Consider the following 18,535-nt stretch of genomic DNA (forward strand, 5'->3'; position numbering starts at 1 on the left):
AACACAAATACTTCAATTCAATGGGTGGTGTCTATGCCCCCTTGAAATAACGTCCAGAATACCTGTCTTTCTGAAGGAAACCTTGAGTTAACACAAGATATTGATGAACTGTGCCCTGTGTTCTCCTAGTATCTTAACGTTTTCAGGGTTGTGATGGCGATTCTCATGTGCTATCGCCTCTCTAATCAAAACGTTTAAGCCTTTTAGGCCTACCCATTTCTCAAGCACATACCTTTTCTCACTTGGTAGCATGGAGCACACAATCTCCTCACCCATCATTTCACATACATGGACTATATAATCATCTGGCTTCTTGTTTTAAGTTAGTAAACGCACAAACCAGAACACACAAACACAATCTCAGATGAAGCAGGGTAAGCTCACTGTTGTTGTTAAAGAGCTTTCCGGTGGCCATTTTCATGTCAAAACCCTCATCATCTTCTCTTTGTCAATGTTATTTTTCATTTTTGTTCTCGGGATGTTCATAAATGATCGAACCAGGAAATTCTTAACCTCAGATGACTTATTCCCTCAGCTGAAGGCATTTCCCTCAGTGTCTCCTTGGCCTCCCTCTACACATTGTCAGTGCAACTTTTCTTTGTCTTCTTATTTACTGCCTCTTAGTTTTTCAAATCCAAGAGGACTACTATTGAAAGATTACACAGCTCCCAAGGAGCTATGGCATTCTATGAGTGAAGAGGAGCTTTTTTGGCAAGAGTCAATGGTGCCACGCATCGTCAAATACCCCTATAATCGAACACCAAAGGTGGCATTTATGTACCTAACAAAGGGACGATTGCCATTCGCACCACTTTGGGAAAGTTTTTTCAAGGGACATGATGGCTTCTACTCTGTTTATCTCCATGCAGCACCAGACTTCAAGAATGAGCCACCAGAATCATCAGTGTTTTACAAGCGTAAGATACCAAGTCAGGTTAGAACTTTATAGATAGCAATCTTACCAATACACATTTCGGTTTATTACAAGAACCCAACTAACAATGAAAACAGTTTAGTGGGATTTGGCATGCATATGCAAAATTCATTAAGTTCTTCAAATTGTACTGATCTGCAGGCAGTTGAATGGGGAAAGCCAACAATGGTTGATGCAGAGAGGCGCCTATTAGCCAATGCCTTACTCGATTTTTCAAATGAGAGATTTGTATTGCTCTCTGAATCATGCATTCCTCTGTTCAACTTTACCAAAGTCTACAGCCACCTCGTCAACTCCAACCACAGTTTTGTTAGCTCATTTGATGATCCAAGAAACGTTGGTCGTGGACGTTACAAGAAGCAAATGTGGCCAACCGTGACATTATCAGATTGGCGTAAGGGCTCTCAGTGGTTTGAAGCTCACAGAAAGCTTACCATAGAGATAGTTTCCGATCCCACATACTACCCTGTATTTAAGGACTTTTGCCTGCCTCCCTGCTACACAGACGAGCACTACTTGGCAACTCTTGTGACCAAAGTTGGTCCTGGGATCAACTCAAACAGGACCATTACCTGGGTAGATTGGTCAACTGGTGGTCCTCACCCAACAACGTTTGTGAGGAAAGATGTGACGGAAAACTTTCTGATTCGGTTAAGAAATGGATTTAATTGTACTTACAATGGTGGCATGAGCTCCATTTGCCACCTATTTGCTAGAAAGTTTCATCCAAGTACACTGGAGCCTTTACTAAAAATAGCTCCAGCTCTGTTTGGATTTAACACCTAAAGATCGAGCCTGCTTATTATAATTAGTATGACGTTTGGTTGGTCTAGTTAACATGAAATTTCATCCCAGTCCAGTTAATGTTCCCATTTGTATAAACTATGACGTTGGTTGGTCTATTGGACGTCAAGGAATTTTACCTTTTTGGTTTGAATTTTGCATTTTCTATTTTTGTTGAATTTTGCATAAATCAATCTTGTTGACGCTGAACAATGATTCGGTACTTTTGCGCCCAACTTAGTGATGTCTGGCCTTCGGAGTGCTCTTGGGCTTCGGTAGAGCGCGATCGGTAGGCATGGGTGCCGAGAGTTCAGATTACCTTTCTTTTTGGGAATTGCGCTTCTTTTATAAACCTTGGGAGGTGTGCAAGTTGTGTATAATTTCGATGTGAGATTAGATATTCACAGTGGATGCGCCATGCATCCAGTGGGCAATTTGTGCTTTTATACTGCGATCGGGAGGCATGAGTGCTAAGGGTTTCCTTATCGATGCCTTGCATTGTCAACGTGTTCAGCTCTTGCTAGTCGCTGATCTCGGTATCAACAAATCTAATTTACGAAGAAGGGATTCAAACCTAAGTCCAAAAACACGCACTTACTGCCTTAACCAACTCACGTCAGCCATACCCTGCACTGTGGGGAATGAAAAGTAGCAACTGGGTTAAACCAGGTGGAGCAGCTAGCTATTGACGAGAAGACTAGAACCTCATCCTCAATCAAAGCAAAGACAGGTGGTGAGTTTGACTGGCAGAAAGCCTTCCCTTTCCGTGCATTCAGCCTCTTGTTTGGCAACGATTCTCATCAAGGGGGAGTCTTTATTTTAAGTCTGTTACTATTAATAAGCCACCATATTGGACAAGACTTTGTCTTTTATCTGTTCCCTTTTGGACCACGGACACCACATTTTACTTTCAATCTCAGATTGGAAGTGACAACGTTCGTGTAAGTTCAACAAGTAGTTTTCTGGTTTTTTGTTTTTCAGTCCAAAAGTAATCCATATGATTGTCTTTATCATTTGTATTGTTCTTTTCCTTTGCTGTCCCTTTTTTTCCCTTTTTTCTGGTATTGAATAAGTCAAGTCCGCAAATTATGCTTATGATTATGTGTTGAGAAAAAGAAAAAAAAAAATTACACCATTTTTTTGGAGTGAGAATTAATACAACCGCTCGCTGGCATGCTCAGTTAATTGCACGAATTAATGCACAATTTTTCCTTTTAAATTTCTCTTATATAATTTGTACCTAAAATAAGGGGATTGAGATATTTTAATTAATCCTTATAATTTGGTTAAAACCGAAACAATTAACATTATAACATGAGTTTAGTGACAGCGAAAATCACTGCGACAAACACGTGTAAAGAGTCATTACGAGCTGGAAAACTTTGTTATGTGTAGAATTTTCTTACCGTATTGAAAGTTGAAACAAAAAGAAAAATTATCATAATGTTTAGTTTGTTGACGATTATTTTAATATGGAAACGAGCCAAACTCCTTTTTTATAGTAAAGTAATCATAAACGAATTGAACCATTTACAGTATCTCTTTAAAGATTAGGAAATAATTATTGGTGCTTCTTTCCTTCTAATCTTCAACTTTCCTGCTTTCTTCTTCATGGAATTTCATGAAATAATAAATTAAAGAGAATAAAAGTGACTGATTGAATTTTCCAAATTAGGCGTCAATTACTTGGGTTGGGAGATGAACACAACATGTGAATACTTCTGCTGTCGCCTAGATTTTCCACAGAAGATTCTTGTGATTGCATTTGCATGGAAGGAGAGAACATGTAGATTTGGGCCATGCATAATCCTAGCGGCTGCATTTTGACGATGTCACAGCTTTTGAATGGGCGGAATGAAAACGTGTCGCAAAAATGGAAGCTACGTTTTTCACACGCTCTATAATATCATTATTGTTTATTATTTATTACTATTAATTGGCGGCTTTTAATTTGGTAACATAAAGTTGAAAGTCCAAGCACATAGATAACGTAGGCCCGCGTCGTTTCAAAGGTAATTAATTTCTACAAACAATTTTCTTTTTGGGGTTTTAATCTTTGTTTCTTCACTGCAGTAAAGAGTCATTTTCGCCAAAACTAACTTGTGGGTCCTAGAAGAAATTTTTTGAAAACATAAGCGTTACATTTACCTTAAATACAAAGTAAAACTGAAACTCTAATCCGTGTACTGGACAGATCGAAAAGGGAGAGTTGTGCCTCTACCCTCTACCCTCTGCCCCTTTTGTGTAGCTCCAAAGTCATCGGGAGCATCCGTATGGCCATATAGGTAACCAGCCTTCACCACACCAATTTAAAGTCAGAAAAAGACCCCCCTTCAACCACGCTTTCTTTTTCCTTTGCTTATAACACTTTCCCCTCCATTTTTTTTATTTATTTCTTGACTTCTCCATTGGTCTTCATCTCTGTTTGCTTCGCACTACAAGTCCTGGTACGAATATCTTTTTCTGTTTCCAATTCTGGGTTAGTTCAAAGTGATTTGCTTGTGTTTCAGATTTCATTAGATTTGGTTCTTTGTTTTTTTAACAATCCCACCGGCCTGCATATTTGTTCTAGTCTCTATACGGATATATGACCAGAAAAGGATATTTTGCTATATATGTGTGCAGAAGGCGTATATAGATAGATATTTCGTTTTCCTTAATTCCCAAACCTTCAAACGAACTTGGTCTTTGCCAATCTTGATATCCCAGAGTTTGTATTTGGTTCTCTTCTTCTCAATAAACTCGGAGAAGGATTGAGCTTCTCTGCATAGGAGAACCCATTCAAGTTCCCTGTAAATATTTATTATTATAATATTCTCTTATCTTCAATGAAGGGTCAGAATCAAAACCCATTAAACTTGTTTTCAAAACTCTTCAATGCCCAACTCCACATCCTCAAACTCCTCTTCTATTTCCTGCTATTTGGTGGTGGTTTAACCCTTGGAATGGTACTTAGCTTTTATCTGAAAGACATTTCAATTAGTTTGCAATTAGCCCAATTCTCCTTCTCAACCTCACAATCTCCATCCAATCAACATACCCTAATGCCAAATGTAAAAGCCTTCGAAGCCAATGCGACCAAGCCTCACATCGGATTGAAGGAATATCTAAAGCCGCCTAATGTTCTGCACGACATGGACGACCAAGAATTGCTATGGAGAGCTTCGATGATTCCTCGGATTCCTGAGTATCCATTCCGTCGAGTTCCCAAGGTTGCTTTCATGTTCTTGACAAAGGGTCCTGTTCTGCTGGCCCCACTGTGGGAGAAGTTCTTCAAAGGGCATCGGGGCTTGTACTCAATTTATGTGCACTCAAATCCATCTTACAATGGATCAGACCCCGAAAGTCCTGTTTTCCATGACAGGAGAATTCCTAGCCGGGTTAGTCTCTTGCTTACTTTGCAATGTCTGCATAAATTTACTTCATTGGTGATTTGTTTGAACTTGAAATTCATTTTATAACACAGATTATAGAATTGAGGTTAGGTGATCTGCATTCTTTAGAGTTACTACCTGAATGTGTTCACTTGCAAAAAAGCATAAATTTGGAGGGAAAAGTAGTTTCGAAAGGGACAAGGGAAAGTGTCCATTAAACAGTGACAATGTGAGAGAGGGAGAAGATCTATTGTGAAGTTGAATGACTAAAAAGTTTCAACTACAATGCTTGTTGGCATAAAGAAGAAGTGCTTAACAGGGTATCTGCTCTGTTTAGACAAACTACCTACTTAAAGCACCTCAAATCACTGGTTCATGAACTATCAGATAGCCTTCAAATCATCACGATGCTCTTAAATAATCACTAGATGTGATGGATAACCTGCACTAATTGTCACAATAATTTCCACATTAGGTGGAACCCAATGATTCTTTTCTTTAATGATTTGATGGCTATCATAATCACAAAATGACATTGTTATATGAAACCATGTAGCAGAATTTGATGGGTTAAACAATACTCTGACCATCTTCATTTAATTGAATTGCAGGAAGTAGAATGGGGAAATGTGAACATGATTGAGGCTGAGCGCCGCCTATTGGCAAATGCTCTTCTTGACATCTCAAACCAACGTTTTGTTCTGCTCTCAGAATCCTGCATCCCCCTCCACAACTTCTCCACTGTCTACTCTTACCTCGTACGCTCCCGCGAAAGTTTTGTACAGGTCTATGATGATCCAAGCTCTGTCGGACGGGGCCGGTATAATTCCCATATGTACCCAAAAATCTCATTGAGCCAATGGAGGAAAGGATCACAGTGGTTTGAGATGGACAGACGCCATGCCATTGAAATTGTCTCAGATAAAAAATACTTCCCAGCTTTCCAAAAGTACTGCAGGGGCTCATGCTATGCAGACGAGCATTATCTGCCAACATTTGCGAACATCAACTTTGGGGCAAAGAATTCGAATAGGAGTTTGACCTGGGTTGACTGGTCCAGGGGTGGCCCGCACCCTGCCAAGTTCACAAGAACTGATGTCACCGTTGAGCTTTTGAGTAGATTGAGGAATGGGACTGCGTGTGTATATAATGGAAAGAGCACCAACGTTTGTTTCTTGTTTGCTAGGAAGTTTGGTCCTGATACTTTGGAAAGGCTGCTGAGGTTTGCTCCAAAGCTCATGCGCTTCAACAGATAAAAAAGAAAAAAAAAAGAAATCCATGAGTTAATTTATTCATTTTTGGATCGATCAAGTGTAGACTGTAGGGTACAAAATAAAAATTTATTATAAGCTTTTTTCTTTTTAACGTCACTTTATTATTATATATTTCTGGTAATTTTCATTTTCAAAAGCCCAATTCCATAACGGGCTTCAGATATATGTCCCAGGCCCAGTATTGTTAGTCTTTTTTTTTTTTTGGTTTGATTTGTTCTTTTGGGAGAAAACAAACCCAAATACATCGCATTTATTCTTTCAAGTATTATTCTTTGTTTAAACCCCTAGAAATTGCATTTATTTAAAAAATACAAAGACGTTCCTTTTTTTTTTAATTGCAACCAAAGAGAATAAAAAAAGCGAAATTAGTCTTACAATTGTAACCAAAAAATTAGGCTATAATTGTGCATTAAAAAATATTAGGATGACTAAGGTAATGAATTTTCTTTAGAAATGAAACCAAGCGACTAAGGTAATAAATATTTGTTATTTTTCTTTTCCAGTTTTCTCTAGATTTTGTGTCATTGAAAAAGGTAATAAATCTCTGTTCCTTCTCTGCAATGAAGAGTCATTTCACCAAAAAGAAATTCTGGGTCGAGGAAAAAGAAGTATTACTGAAAACGATTTCAACTCTTTGTTTTTGTTTTTCGGTGGAGAAAAGAAAACTCTTTGAATTTAAAATAAAGCATTGTATTTACCTTCAAAAATGGAATTTTGTTATCTGTACTGTGGATTTGAAACAAAGGGTTACGTACATTATTTACGTTAAATACAAAGATAAACTGAAAAATACTCTAATTCCTATTGCAGAGTGCAGACAGGCCTAAATGGAGAGCACTCTTTGACCTTCCCCCATGGTTACGGTTAGTTACAAAGTCATCACCACCAGCATCAGCATGCATACCCCAAATCTCAGCAAATAGTTTTAAGCCACCACTCTCTCAAGTCTTATCTCTTTCTCTCATCACATATGATATGTGATATGCTTGTCTTTCATATTTCTCTGATTTGATCTTGTCTTTCAATTCATATCCCAAAGTTTCTTGGGAAAAATGAAGGCTCAAGATCCAAACCCAGGAAGCGTTTTTCCCAAAGTCTTCAATGTCCAACGCCACCTCCTCAATCTCCTTTCTTATGTCCTGCTCTTTGTGGGCGGTTTAACTCTTGGAGTTGTACTTGTCAATCTCAAGGACTTTTCATTTGGTCTGCAATTTGCCCAATCCCCCTTCTCAACTTTGTCATCTCCTCCGCCATCCAATCATTCACAGATTCTAATTATGCCGAATGCAACAGCCCCAACAACCAGTATGAGCCTCACACCCGACCCCCGCATTGGGTTGAAGGAATATCTAAAGCCGCCGAAGGTTTTTCACGACATGAACGATACAGAATTGCTCTGGAGAGCTTCGATGTCTCCTAGGATCCCTGAATATCCATTCCATCTAGTTCCCAAAATTGCTTTCATGTTCTTGGCAAGGGGACCTGTTCTTTTGGCCCCATTGTGGGAGAAGTTCTTTGAAGGGCATCAAGGTTTTTACTCAATCTATGTGCACTCAGAGCCGTCCCACAATCAGTCGTCTTATGCCGGAAGTTCGGTTTTCCATGGCCGAAGAATTCCCAGTGATCTGGTCAGTGCTTTGCTCAATTCCCATTATCTGCAAATTAGAATGCTCATAGGAAACACTTATATTAAGATGCATTTAATGTATGCAATTGAGTACATTAGAATGCTAATTCTGATCATCATCTTCATTGCAGAAAGTAAAATGGGGGACGGTGAGCTTGATTGAGGCAGAGCGCCTCCTATTGGCCAATGCTCTTCTCGACATCTCAAACCAACGCTTTGTTCTGCTCTCAGAAGCATGCATCCCTCTCTACAACTTCTCCACTGTCTACTCTTACCTCATAAACTCCAAAGAAACTTTCGTGGAGGTCTATGATGATCCAAGCGCAGTTGGACGTGGCCGATATTATTTTGTTCAGTACCCAGGAATCTCAGTGGAGCAATGGAGGAAGGGGTCACAGTGGTTTGAAATTGACAGAGACCTTGCCATTGAAGTTGTCTCGGATCGAAAATACTTCCCAGTTTACCGCAGATGCAGAGGCGAATGTTTTGCAGATGAACATTATTTGCCAACGTTTGTGAACATCAAATTTGGCGCAAAGAATGCAAACAGGACGTTGACTTGGGTTGACTGGGCCAAGGGCGGCCCGCACCCTACCGAGTACATGAGCTTGAATGTCACAGTCGAGCTTTTGAATGGCCTGAGGACTGGTTATGGCCGGAGATGTGAATATAATGGAAGGAGCACACATGTTTGTTTCTTATTCGCGAGGAAGTTCCCGCCTTCTGCTTTGGACAGCCTGCTGAGAATTGCACCAAAGATCATGCACTTCAACAATGTCGCTCCTTAAGAAAAAAGAAAAAGAAAAAACATTAGAAATTAGCAAAACAGATTTATATAGTGTTACGTGTCTCTTTGTTTGTAACCTTGGGAAATTAAAAGGCATCTTCTTATCAGAAAAAAAAAAAGAAAAAAAAAGAAATCCAACACACCACAACGAGACAAAAACAAAGTTAATGAGTTTAGAACATAAAGCGATTCGAAGATTGAGAAATCTCAAACCTCTATATTTAAGGATCTCGATATTAATTATGGATTTGAGGAATCAAATAAAACAATATTTAAAGTATAATTTTATGAACAAATCTGTCAAATCTTTCTAGACTAGTTAGTATTCGGCCAAACTCTATCAATTGAACATTTATAGAATCATACAAAAGTATATTCCGTAACCATGTACAGCTCATAAAAATCATTAACTCTATATATGTTGAGACATAAAAATAAAAGAAAAATGGAATTTGTGTGGATTTCATATTGAATAAAAATACAAGCATCCAATAGAAACAACAGAACGAAGAGGATGAGATTGCAATTAAACATGGAAATTCAAATATCTAAATCAAGCAAGACAATCAAAACCCCCAACGCAACAACAGAAACAAAATCCATCATTTACAACACAAGACTGAAAGACAATCAAAAAAGGTTTGGTACCATCTCACTTGGACAGGGAAGCCGTCTCGGAGGCCTCCTCATAAAACACGGACACACCACACCACCAGCCTCCGCTCATCACCACTTGGCTTCTTGTGAAAGGGGACGTGCCAGCCATTGGCTGTGATTCTGAATATTGCTAGCTAGGCCTCGTGCCCCCCTGCCGCTTCTGCAGCGATTTTCAGTCACCCCACCCCATGGATGAATTGAAAACCCAAGTGCAGTCATATTGAGGGTAAGGTAAATGCAGGACAAACTTCAGCAGCCAGCCACCCCCTCAAAGTCTAATCTCTGTTGTGTAAAATGAAGGATCAAGATCAACAACCGGCGAACTTGTTTCCAAAACTTTTCAATCTCCTTTCTTATTTCCTGCTCTTTGTCTACGGAACTTTAACCCTTGGAATTATACTTACCTATTTCACAGACTTTTCATTTAGTCAACAATTAGCCCAATTCCCCTTCTCAGGTATGCCATCTCCACCCAATTCGCAACTGCTAATACCAAATGTAAAAGCCTCAACTTCCAATATGAGCCACACAGCCCAAACCTCGCATACGAGGATTAAAGGAATACATAAAGCCGCCAAAGGTTTTTCACAACATGAACGATACAGAGTTGCTATGGAGAGCTTCCATGACTCCTAGGATTTCTGAATATCCATTCCATCGGGTTCCCAAGGTTACTTTTATGTTCATGACAAGGGGACCTGTTGTTTTGGCCCCGTTATGGGAGAAGTTCTTCAAAGGGCATAGAGGCTTGTACTCAATCTATGTGCACTCAAAACCATCCTACAATGCATCATCACACCCTGAAAGTCCAGTTTTTCATGGCCGGAGAATTCCTAGTCAGGTCAGTTTGTTTTGCTTATTTTGTGACTTTTTAGACTTCAAATTCAAAATACTGAGGTTTTAAAAGGGACAAGTGAAAAAGCTCTAAAGCTGTAACAATAAATTGGTTTAAGAGGATGCCTGCCCTGTTTAGACAACACTTACAACTATGATGTTCTACATCATCATGTAATAATATTGATTGCAGGAAGTAGAATGGGGAAGGGTGAGCCAGATTGAGGCTGAGCGCCGCCTGTTGGCGAATGCTCTTCTTGACATCGCAAACCAACGTGTTGTTCTGCTCTCAGAATCATGCATCCCCCTCTACAACTTCTACACTGTCTACTCTTACCTCATACACTCCAACGAAACTTTCGTGGAGGTTTATGATGATCCAAGCGTAGACGGACGTGACCGATATTATTTCATTGACTACCCAGGAATCACATTGGATCAATGGAGCAAAGGGTCACAGTGGTTTGAAATTGATAGAGACCTTGCCATTGAAGTTGTCTCCGATCGAATATACTTCCCACTTTTCCTCAGATGCAAAGGCGAATGCTTTGCAGAAGAACATTATTTACCAACATTTGTGCACATGAAATTTGCAGCAAACAGTGCCTACAGGTCTTTGACCTGGGCTGACTGGACCAAGGGTGGCGCGCACCCTACCGAGTACCCGAGCACAAATGTCACATTTGAGCTTTTGAATAGCCTGAGAAATGGTTATGGTCGGAGATGTGAATATAATGGAAGGAGCTCAGATGTCTGTTTCCTATTCGCCAGGAAGTTCCCGCCTACAACATTGGATGGCCTTCTGAGAATTGCACCAAATATCATGCACTTCAGCAACGCATAGCTTCATATTTCCTCTTGTTTCTAGTCTCCAAAATTACGGTTGTCAGTTTCATGGTACATTGAATATAATTAAGATTAGTTAAACAAGATCCTACTCAAGTTAAAAGCCAAGTACCAGTTGCCGAGAATCAAACTCTGTGTTAAAAAAATGGTTCGCAATCCAAGTAATTAGCAGAAGCGAAAATGAAAATAAAATAAGCGAAGCAGGAGAATCGAAACCCACAAAACAAAACCCGTGATTTACAATAGAAGACCGTTAATAATATGGTTGTAAACGGTTACTGGCTCGCGCCGCAAGTGTCCTCCGACAAGGAAGGCGACTCGGACTTGGAGTCAAAGGCCTCATGACTCGGGGAGCCCACCACACCCTGAATCTCGTCGATCATTTTCACCACCTGGCTCATCCTGGGCCGTTGATCAGGCGAAGCGGCGGTGCAAGCCATCGCGATCTGCAGAAGCCCCACCATCTCCTCCTCTATATCCTTGTACCTCATCAGCTCAAGGTCAAACACCTCCGCCGTCCATTCCTCTCTGACCACCGACTGGACCCACCTGGGCAGGTCCACAAGCCCACCATAACCACCCCCAGGCCCACCACTGTCCACGACGGAGGGGCACTTCCCTGTGAGCAGCTCCAGCAGAAGCACACCGAAAGCGTACACATCGGATTTCTGCGTTAATTTTCGACCGTCCAACGTCTCGGGAGCGCGGTAGCCGCAGGATCGTGGAGCGGACGACGTGGCTGGGGGAGGAGGTACAAACACGGAGAGTCCGAAGTCGGAGACACGAGCATTGCCGGTCTTGTCTAATAGGATGTTGGTGGATTTGATGTTACCGTGGGTGAGCTTTAGCGGACTGCACGAGTTGTGAATACAAGCTAGGCCTCGAGCCGCTCCCGCTGCGATTTTCAGCCTCGTGGTCCAGTCCAGTGGGGTTCGACCGGGGCCCCGGTTTCCTGTTCAAATTAACCCTCATAAGTTGATGATAATTACAATTACTCAGAGATTATGGATCTATGAGTTTGGTTTGGTCTAAATAAATAAAGCATAAAAGTGATTTAGAGTAGGTCGCTTTTTGGTCATATTTAGGCCGGAAAGAAGGAAAATGAGGGTGCAAGAATCAGAGAAAACAAAAAGGATAAAAGTAAAGGGAAATAAAGACAAGACTGGAAAGAGAGCCAGCCAGGACTGGGAGCAGTGGACAGACTGTACAAGAGAGAGGGCAGAGGGCTTAGCAAAATCCCAATTCCCAAATCGCAATTAAAGTTCATTTTCTGTCCTCATGGGTAACTGTTCACTTGTCTGTAATGAATGGCAAAGGTGCTAAAGCAGCCATTAGAGGCCCCACTTCCCTCCTTGATATCTTAAACCCTTGCGCTCCTCAGCTCCACCAAACAGAGTCAAACACCTTTGACCTACTCTACGCTCTTACCATACACTCATCCATGGCTCATTCAAAAACCCCAACAAATTAACCCATATAATTCTAAAACACTTAACAAAAACCTTGACATTTTAATGTCAATTAAACAGAAATTTAACAAGAAAACTAAATCAACTTACCGTGAAGCAGCCAAAATAAGTTACCATTCGACATGTAATCGTAGACCAGCAACTTCTCCTCCCTGGCAAAATAATAAGCTCTCAAACTAACAATATTGGGATGGCTGAGCCGCCCCAACACGGCCATGTGCTGCTCGAACTCTCGCTTCCCACCAATCTGCGCATCCTTGAGCCTCTTCACCGCCACCACATTGCCGTCGTCCAGAACCGCCTTGTATGCCGTTCCGAACCCGCCTTTACCCAACATCTCCGCCGAGGCTCTGAGCAAGTCCTCGAGCTCGAACCGCTTCACCCCCTCGAAAAACACCATCTGACCCCGCTCGATCCCGGGTTGGGCCGAGTACGGGCTTGAAGAGTATACTATCTTCTCGCTTTCTAGAAGCTTCGAGCTGCTCTTGCCCTGCCGCATTTTGGCGCTGAAGTTCCGCAAGAAATAGCAGTATAGGAGCAGTGAAACAAAAACAAGAACCAGAGCGTCGCCGACTATAATCGCGATGAGAGCCTCTGGACTTATTTTCGATGTTCCATTGCGGCGAGTATTTGTCGATTTGTTCGGCGTTGAGTTTCCCGGCAGTGAACTCGGAGACGAGGCTACTACTGTTGGATTAGCAGCCGGCATTACAGGAGAAGCGATAGCTCCATCAAATCCGGGCCGAGTCGGGTTGTTCACTAGGCCCTTGCAGTTCAGCACCGGAGACCCGCATAGACCCGGGTTTTGAGCGAAAGCGGATTCGGGAAAACCTGAAAAGGACTTCGGTATTTCGCCGGTCAAACGGTTTGCAGACACATTAAAATCCTGCAGATTCGGGAGGTTCAAGCCGGAAATCGAACCTGCGAACCGATTGACCTCAAGCCGGAGAGTGAGAAGATGGGTCAAATAGTTGACCGTGGAGGGAATGTGGCCGGACAAGTTGTTGTAGGATAGATCGAGTCGGTAGAGTCTGAAGAGAGAGGTGACAGAGGCGGGAAAGTCGCCGGAGAAGTCGTTGTATGAGAGGAAGAGAAGCTTGAGAGCGGTGAGGTTTGAGAGGTCGGGAATGGGGCCGGAGAGACGGTTCCGCTTGAGGCTGAGAACTCGGAGCTGAGTTAAATCGGTTAGGGACTCGAACGAGCCGTGGAGGTCCAGGTTTTCGAGGACCAGTCGCGAGACTCGGTTTCGGGTGCAGGAGACGCCGAACCAGGTGCACAGGTCGGAGCTTGAGTTCCAGGTGGCTAGCTTGTTGGATGCGTCAGAGGAGGATTTGAATGCTAGTAAATGCTCGAAATCTGGGTTTGATGAGGCATGTAGAACGGTTAAAAACAAGTGCGTGAATATTAGAAGTGTGGCTATGGCTGCCATTGTTCTCTGCAAATGGGAGCAGAGAGAGTGAGAGAGAAGTAGTGAAGGGTCAGTGGGGAGTGACTTGAGCTTGTACGTAAGTTGTTAGTGTGGCATTGGTGTAATTACAGGTAAAGTAAAAGGGTATTATGGAATAAATAAAGGATGGCGATTGAGTTTTGAGATGGATTGATCGAGTGGATAAAACTGAAAGGCATGTAACCTGTACTTTCGTCTTACTGTGGGGTGATTCTAACTGAAATGACAGTAATACCCTTGACCCTTCATTGCGTTTAGAGTGGGCAATGCGACAGTATGAAACCTCTGTAACGCTAGGGATCTGTATCGTTTTGTCGGATATGTTACGGTACCCATCGCAAGATAGGGTGCATGAACTGATATTTGTGCCTGGCAGCAGGCTAGTATTTCGGAATGGACGAGGAGAGGACACGTGGGGACCGGGCGCTCCGAAATCATGCAAAAAGTGAGAAACTTGTCCCGCAAATCAGACGATCTTCCGTACTCACGCGATCTTCTGATGCGCGTGCCCTACCTCGCATCAGATCAAGCATTCACATGTTTCATAAATGAGTCAATGCCTTATTTATTTTTAATTTATGGATTGACTAAAACATCTACAAACCAGATTAAATACGAGGGCAATCTGGTAATTAAGCATGAAAAAGGTTTGCTTGAAGGACGACAGAAGCTCCACCATCTGGTTCCCGAAGGCCAATCTTTTGCTTTTCCCGTCATCGTTAGAATAAAATCAATCAGTCATTTTCTTGCTTAACGTGAATTTCACAATGGCTGGAAAACCCGAAATTTCATAAACTCATCATAAGCCGCGGGTGCGTTTTCGAGCATCTTATTATCACTTTTTCCTTCTTCATTCTTCACATCTCGAAATGCAAACTTGTGTTTGTCAAAAGTAGCATTAATTGATTATTAATTTGTTACTTTGGGCCACATCGTACATGATTTGGTCTAAAGTTAGATTTGATACTAGAAATAGATGGTTAAACCATGATTAGAAAGAATAGTAGTGAGAGCATGCATAGTTAAGTTAGGAGACGACTTTAAATTTAACGTCTTTAATTTGGAGGTGGGGTTGAAGGGAGCGCGATATTAAACAACTGCTAGTGTTTTTGTCTTCAATGTTTTTTTTTTATAGTCGAAGTCTTCAATGTTATGTAGGGCATTTTGTCAATAGTATCTATCTTTCGATTCAAATGTGACTGGAACAATTGCAGGAATTTGACTCCAACTTAAACATGGCGCCAACCTTTTCATCAGGGCGCCATAAAACACTTGACATGATGTGATTGCTTGCTTGATCTATGAATACCAAGTTATTCTAAGAGTTTTCTTATCAAATTCTACCCCTCCCTGCTATAGTCTTCATCTCTCTCTCGGTTTTGGTTTTTGGAAATTTATAATCTTCTCATCATCCAAGATAAAGCCTAGCATTCGGACCTTATAACTCGAATAGTTAAGAATATTTATCTTTACATATAAGGTCCGATTCGTGTTCCTTTAATATTGTTTGAATAAATAATAATAATAATAAAGCCTTGCATACAAAATATTTTGATTGGGCTATTTTAGGCATGTATTGGGCTTGTGACTGGACCTTAAACTCTGAATTGAGGCTGACTCAGCTGGCTCATACTTTGATCCAATGAGCAGCATTTGCCACAGCCCCATTATATGGACACCCATTGACTTAGCAGATTAGCAGCTCTATCATATAGTTCAAAAACCTCATATAACCCAAATAATAATAATAAAAAGATAAAGCCTTGCATTCATTATAGTCCAAACCTGATGATAAAGTTCATAATCATACAGTTCTCTGCAAACTTGTTCCATTATTCAGAAACATAAATGTGTTCAAGTAAAATGCAGGGTACGTTCTATTGTGTTGAGACCAATGTAGCAGTAGAAGAACCTACGGCGGACTTTGGTGGAGAAGACAAGTAAGGCTTCGGTGGTATCTGCAAGCAATCAACGCTGCCTTCCAACATATCTATCACTTGTTTCATCGCTGGCCTGTTTGAAGGGTCTGTTTGTATGCACCACAAGCTCACTATTATCATCTTCCTTGCTCTTACTTTGTCTTCCTCATTCATTATGCTCGGCAGACCAAGTTCTTCATCAAGTTCCAAACGCTTGTAAATCCAGTGTGGAAAATATATTTCACTTGTATCTTCAGCTTCGGCATTGATGTTCCTTCTTCCTCCAACCATCTCCGAAAGCATCATCCCATAGCTATATACATCTGACTTGTGTGAGACCCCTCCAAAATTCCTACAGAATACTTCTGGAGCAATGTAGCCAGCAGTGCCTCTTGCACACGCCATTGACACAATGCTCTCTTTCATGTTGCATATCTTAGCAAGGCCAAAATCAGAGACTTTTGGTGTGAAATTTTCATCAAGAAGAATGTTATGAGGCTTGATGTCAAAATGCAGAATTCTTGCATTGCAACCCCGATGTAAATACTCCAACCCTCGAGCAATGCCAAGTGCAATTCGATCCAATGCTTCCCATCCCAAGTGATGATTTTTGTTCGGGGTATTTGCATCAAATATGAACTTCTCAAGTGATCCATTAGGCATGAATTCATAGATGAGAGCTCTTTTCGAACCCTCAAAACAAAAGCCCAACAAGGAGACAATGTTGACATGGGAAGTTCTGCTAATGGCTGCCACCTCATTCATAAATTCTTCTCCGTTCCCTTTTAATTTGTTCAAGACCTTCACTGCTACTAGACAGCCGTTGTTTAATTTTCCTTTGTACACGCTACCATATCCCCCCTGTCCTAATTTTTCTTTGAAGGAGTTGGTCATTTTCTTAACATCCAAATAGCGATATCTTCTAACTTGAAGTGCCTCATAGCTCCTTAGAAATGCCTCAACAATTTGACGATTTTTTCTTCGATTATTCCAAAATAAACAGCAAACAATAGCCCCTAGAGCCACAATGGCAGCAACTGCAGCAACTGTTCAAAGAAAGGAAACAACAAAAAATTTGTATGAATAGGTGCAAGGTGTAAAATTCAATAAACTAGCTTTTCCCACATAAATTAGATATTTAATTGAAGAGATATGGATCTTACCTAGTCCTATCTTGAATCTTCTCAAATTATTTCCTGCAAGAAAGATGACCATTTTACTCCCTTTGTTAAAAAATCACACTGCTCATGGACAATCAGGGCTTGGATTATTTACTTGCAATTTTTTTGTTTAGAGGTTCAAGATTTGAATCTATAACGTTTGATATTCAGTGTCGTGTATCAGCAGCACCCACTTTACTATTTTCTATTTCAACAACTGCTTTTTTCTTGAATCAAATGTATGGTAGGAATTAGACTATTCTATGCCCAAGTGGACAATTATCTCATGCCAGAAAGTATCTAATTATTCATAATAATTTCATGTACATAGAAGATTAAAAATAAAAAACTAACCTTCATCATCCCGGCAGCGCACAGAATGAGTCCTCCTTGGGCAGAGACACCTAAAATGGTAGGTTGTGTAATTGAAGCCGCACCTCCCTCCACTGTCTTGGCAGCGGCTGCAGTCACTAGCAAACCAATTCAGCTCAAACCCTCTGCTCAAAACCTCTTGTATTAATCCCACCTCACCATTCTCATACCCTCCTCTAGCATGAGCCACCACCACTTCTCCTCTACACTTGTCACTTCCAAAATTTGGATATTCATCCCGAGGTAGAGCCAGAACTGAAGTATCACTTCTGGTTTTGTTAGTTGGCTGATCAAAGCAACCGACTTTGTACTTTGGAAATGACTCAACCACAGAAGAGTTGCAATTGTAGAGCAAAAAGAAGTCAGCTTGGTTTGAAGCCAACTCGAACTGATCATTGGGAAGGGTTAAGTTATGGAGTGATGAAATATCATCGTTACAAGCAGTGCTTTCTAAGTAGCCTGAAAGCAGAGAATTTGAGACAAGAAGAGACTTTCTTTGGTAATCGATGTTGTGGATGGTGTAATTGTTACCAGACAATTGGAGAAGTGGGTAGGCATCTTCACCATCTCCATGGCAAGAGAGCTGGAAGCCAGGGTAGCCACAGAAGGATTCTTGCCTGCCTTGGATGTAGAATGGATAGCTAATGTTTTGGCGGCCACAACTTACGGGCACACTGCAGTTTTGGTAGTAAAAGTCCAGAGCAAATGAGGCTTCTGTTAGGAGGAGAAACATCAAAATGAGGATGCAGAGGTTTTGATTCATTTGGGATATTGTAAATTATGGCAGAGAGAGAATTATAATAATAATAATAATAATAATAATAATAATAATAATAATAATAATAATAATAATAATAGAAGTAATAGTGTTGCCAGTTGTATTTGAAGGAGGATAGCTTTGACTTGATAATTCCCCAATCGAAGTCTTTGGCTCTGACAGTTGACAGCTTTTGAGTCTCAGAAGGCTGCCTCACATATTAGACTTTTGAATTTGAAATGAAAACCAGGCTTTTAGATACTATTCTTTCTTCACAATATATTTCTTCAAGACT

At 41.0% G+C, this 18,535-nt stretch overlaps 6 protein-coding genes across 7 annotated transcripts; 4 read left to right on the plus strand and 2 right to left on the minus strand.

The window, feature by feature from the left end:
* Nucleotides 338-1,789, plus strand: LOC18788333. Its single transcript, XM_007226140.2, has 2 exons — nucleotides 338-934; nucleotides 1,076-1,789. Exons 1-2 carry the CDS (start codon nucleotides 365-367, stop codon nucleotides 1,718-1,720), a joined length of 1,215 nt encoding a protein of 404 aa, XP_007226202.1. The 5' UTR covers nucleotides 338-364; the 3' UTR covers nucleotides 1,721-1,789.
* LOC18792550 lies at nucleotides 3,891-6,627 on the plus strand. Its single transcript, XM_007222833.2, has 2 exons — nucleotides 3,891-5,097; nucleotides 5,703-6,627. The coding sequence occupies exons 1-2, from the start codon at nucleotides 4,546-4,548 to the stop codon at nucleotides 6,345-6,347; spliced, it is 1,197 nt and encodes a 398-aa protein (XP_007222895.1). The 5' UTR covers nucleotides 3,891-4,545; the 3' UTR covers nucleotides 6,348-6,627.
* On the plus strand, nucleotides 7,201-8,913 carry LOC18789365. The gene is made up of 2 exons (XM_007224679.2): nucleotides 7,201-7,993; nucleotides 8,124-8,913. Exons 1-2 carry the CDS (start codon nucleotides 7,418-7,420, stop codon nucleotides 8,778-8,780), a joined length of 1,233 nt encoding a protein of 410 aa, XP_007224741.1. The 5' UTR covers nucleotides 7,201-7,417; the 3' UTR covers nucleotides 8,781-8,913.
* LOC18791146 lies at nucleotides 9,731-11,132 on the plus strand. Its single transcript, XM_020556949.1, has 3 exons — nucleotides 9,731-9,893; nucleotides 9,961-10,277; nucleotides 10,464-11,132. Exons 1-3 carry the CDS (start codon nucleotides 9,731-9,733, stop codon nucleotides 11,112-11,114), a joined length of 1,131 nt encoding a protein of 376 aa, XP_020412538.1. The 3' UTR covers nucleotides 11,115-11,132.
* On the minus strand, nucleotides 11,232-14,168 carry LOC18793963 (probable leucine-rich repeat receptor-like protein kinase At1g68400). The gene is made up of 2 exons (XM_007225083.2): nucleotides 12,676-14,168; nucleotides 11,232-12,068 (listed from the first exon to the last, which is right to left on the minus strand). Exons 1-2 carry the CDS (start codon nucleotides 14,012-14,014, stop codon nucleotides 11,392-11,394), a joined length of 2,016 nt encoding a protein of 671 aa, XP_007225145.1. The 5' UTR covers nucleotides 14,015-14,168; the 3' UTR covers nucleotides 11,232-11,391.
* Nucleotides 15,775-18,285, minus strand: LOC109946851 (LEAF RUST 10 DISEASE-RESISTANCE LOCUS RECEPTOR-LIKE PROTEIN KINASE-like 2.1). 2 transcript variants are annotated; one of them, XM_020555902.1, is made up of 3 exons: nucleotides 17,466-18,284; nucleotides 17,115-17,147; nucleotides 15,775-16,997 (listed from the first exon to the last, which is right to left on the minus strand). In XM_020555902.1, exons 1-3 carry the CDS (start codon nucleotides 18,244-18,246, stop codon nucleotides 15,910-15,912), a joined length of 1,902 nt encoding a protein of 633 aa, XP_020411491.1. In that variant the 5' UTR covers nucleotides 18,247-18,284; the 3' UTR covers nucleotides 15,775-15,909. The 2 variants fall into 2 exon arrangements, with proteins under 2 accessions (XP_020411491.1, XP_020411492.1); XM_020555903.1 differs by lacking the exon at nucleotides 17,115-17,147 and having other exon boundaries at nucleotides 17,466-18,285.

Source organism: Prunus persica, chromosome G1 (assembly GCF_000346465.2).
Source record: "Prunus persica cultivar Lovell chromosome G1, Prunus_persica_NCBIv2, whole genome shotgun sequence".
In the NCBI taxonomy this organism is placed as follows: Eukaryota; Viridiplantae; Streptophyta; class Magnoliopsida; order Rosales; family Rosaceae; genus Prunus; species Prunus persica.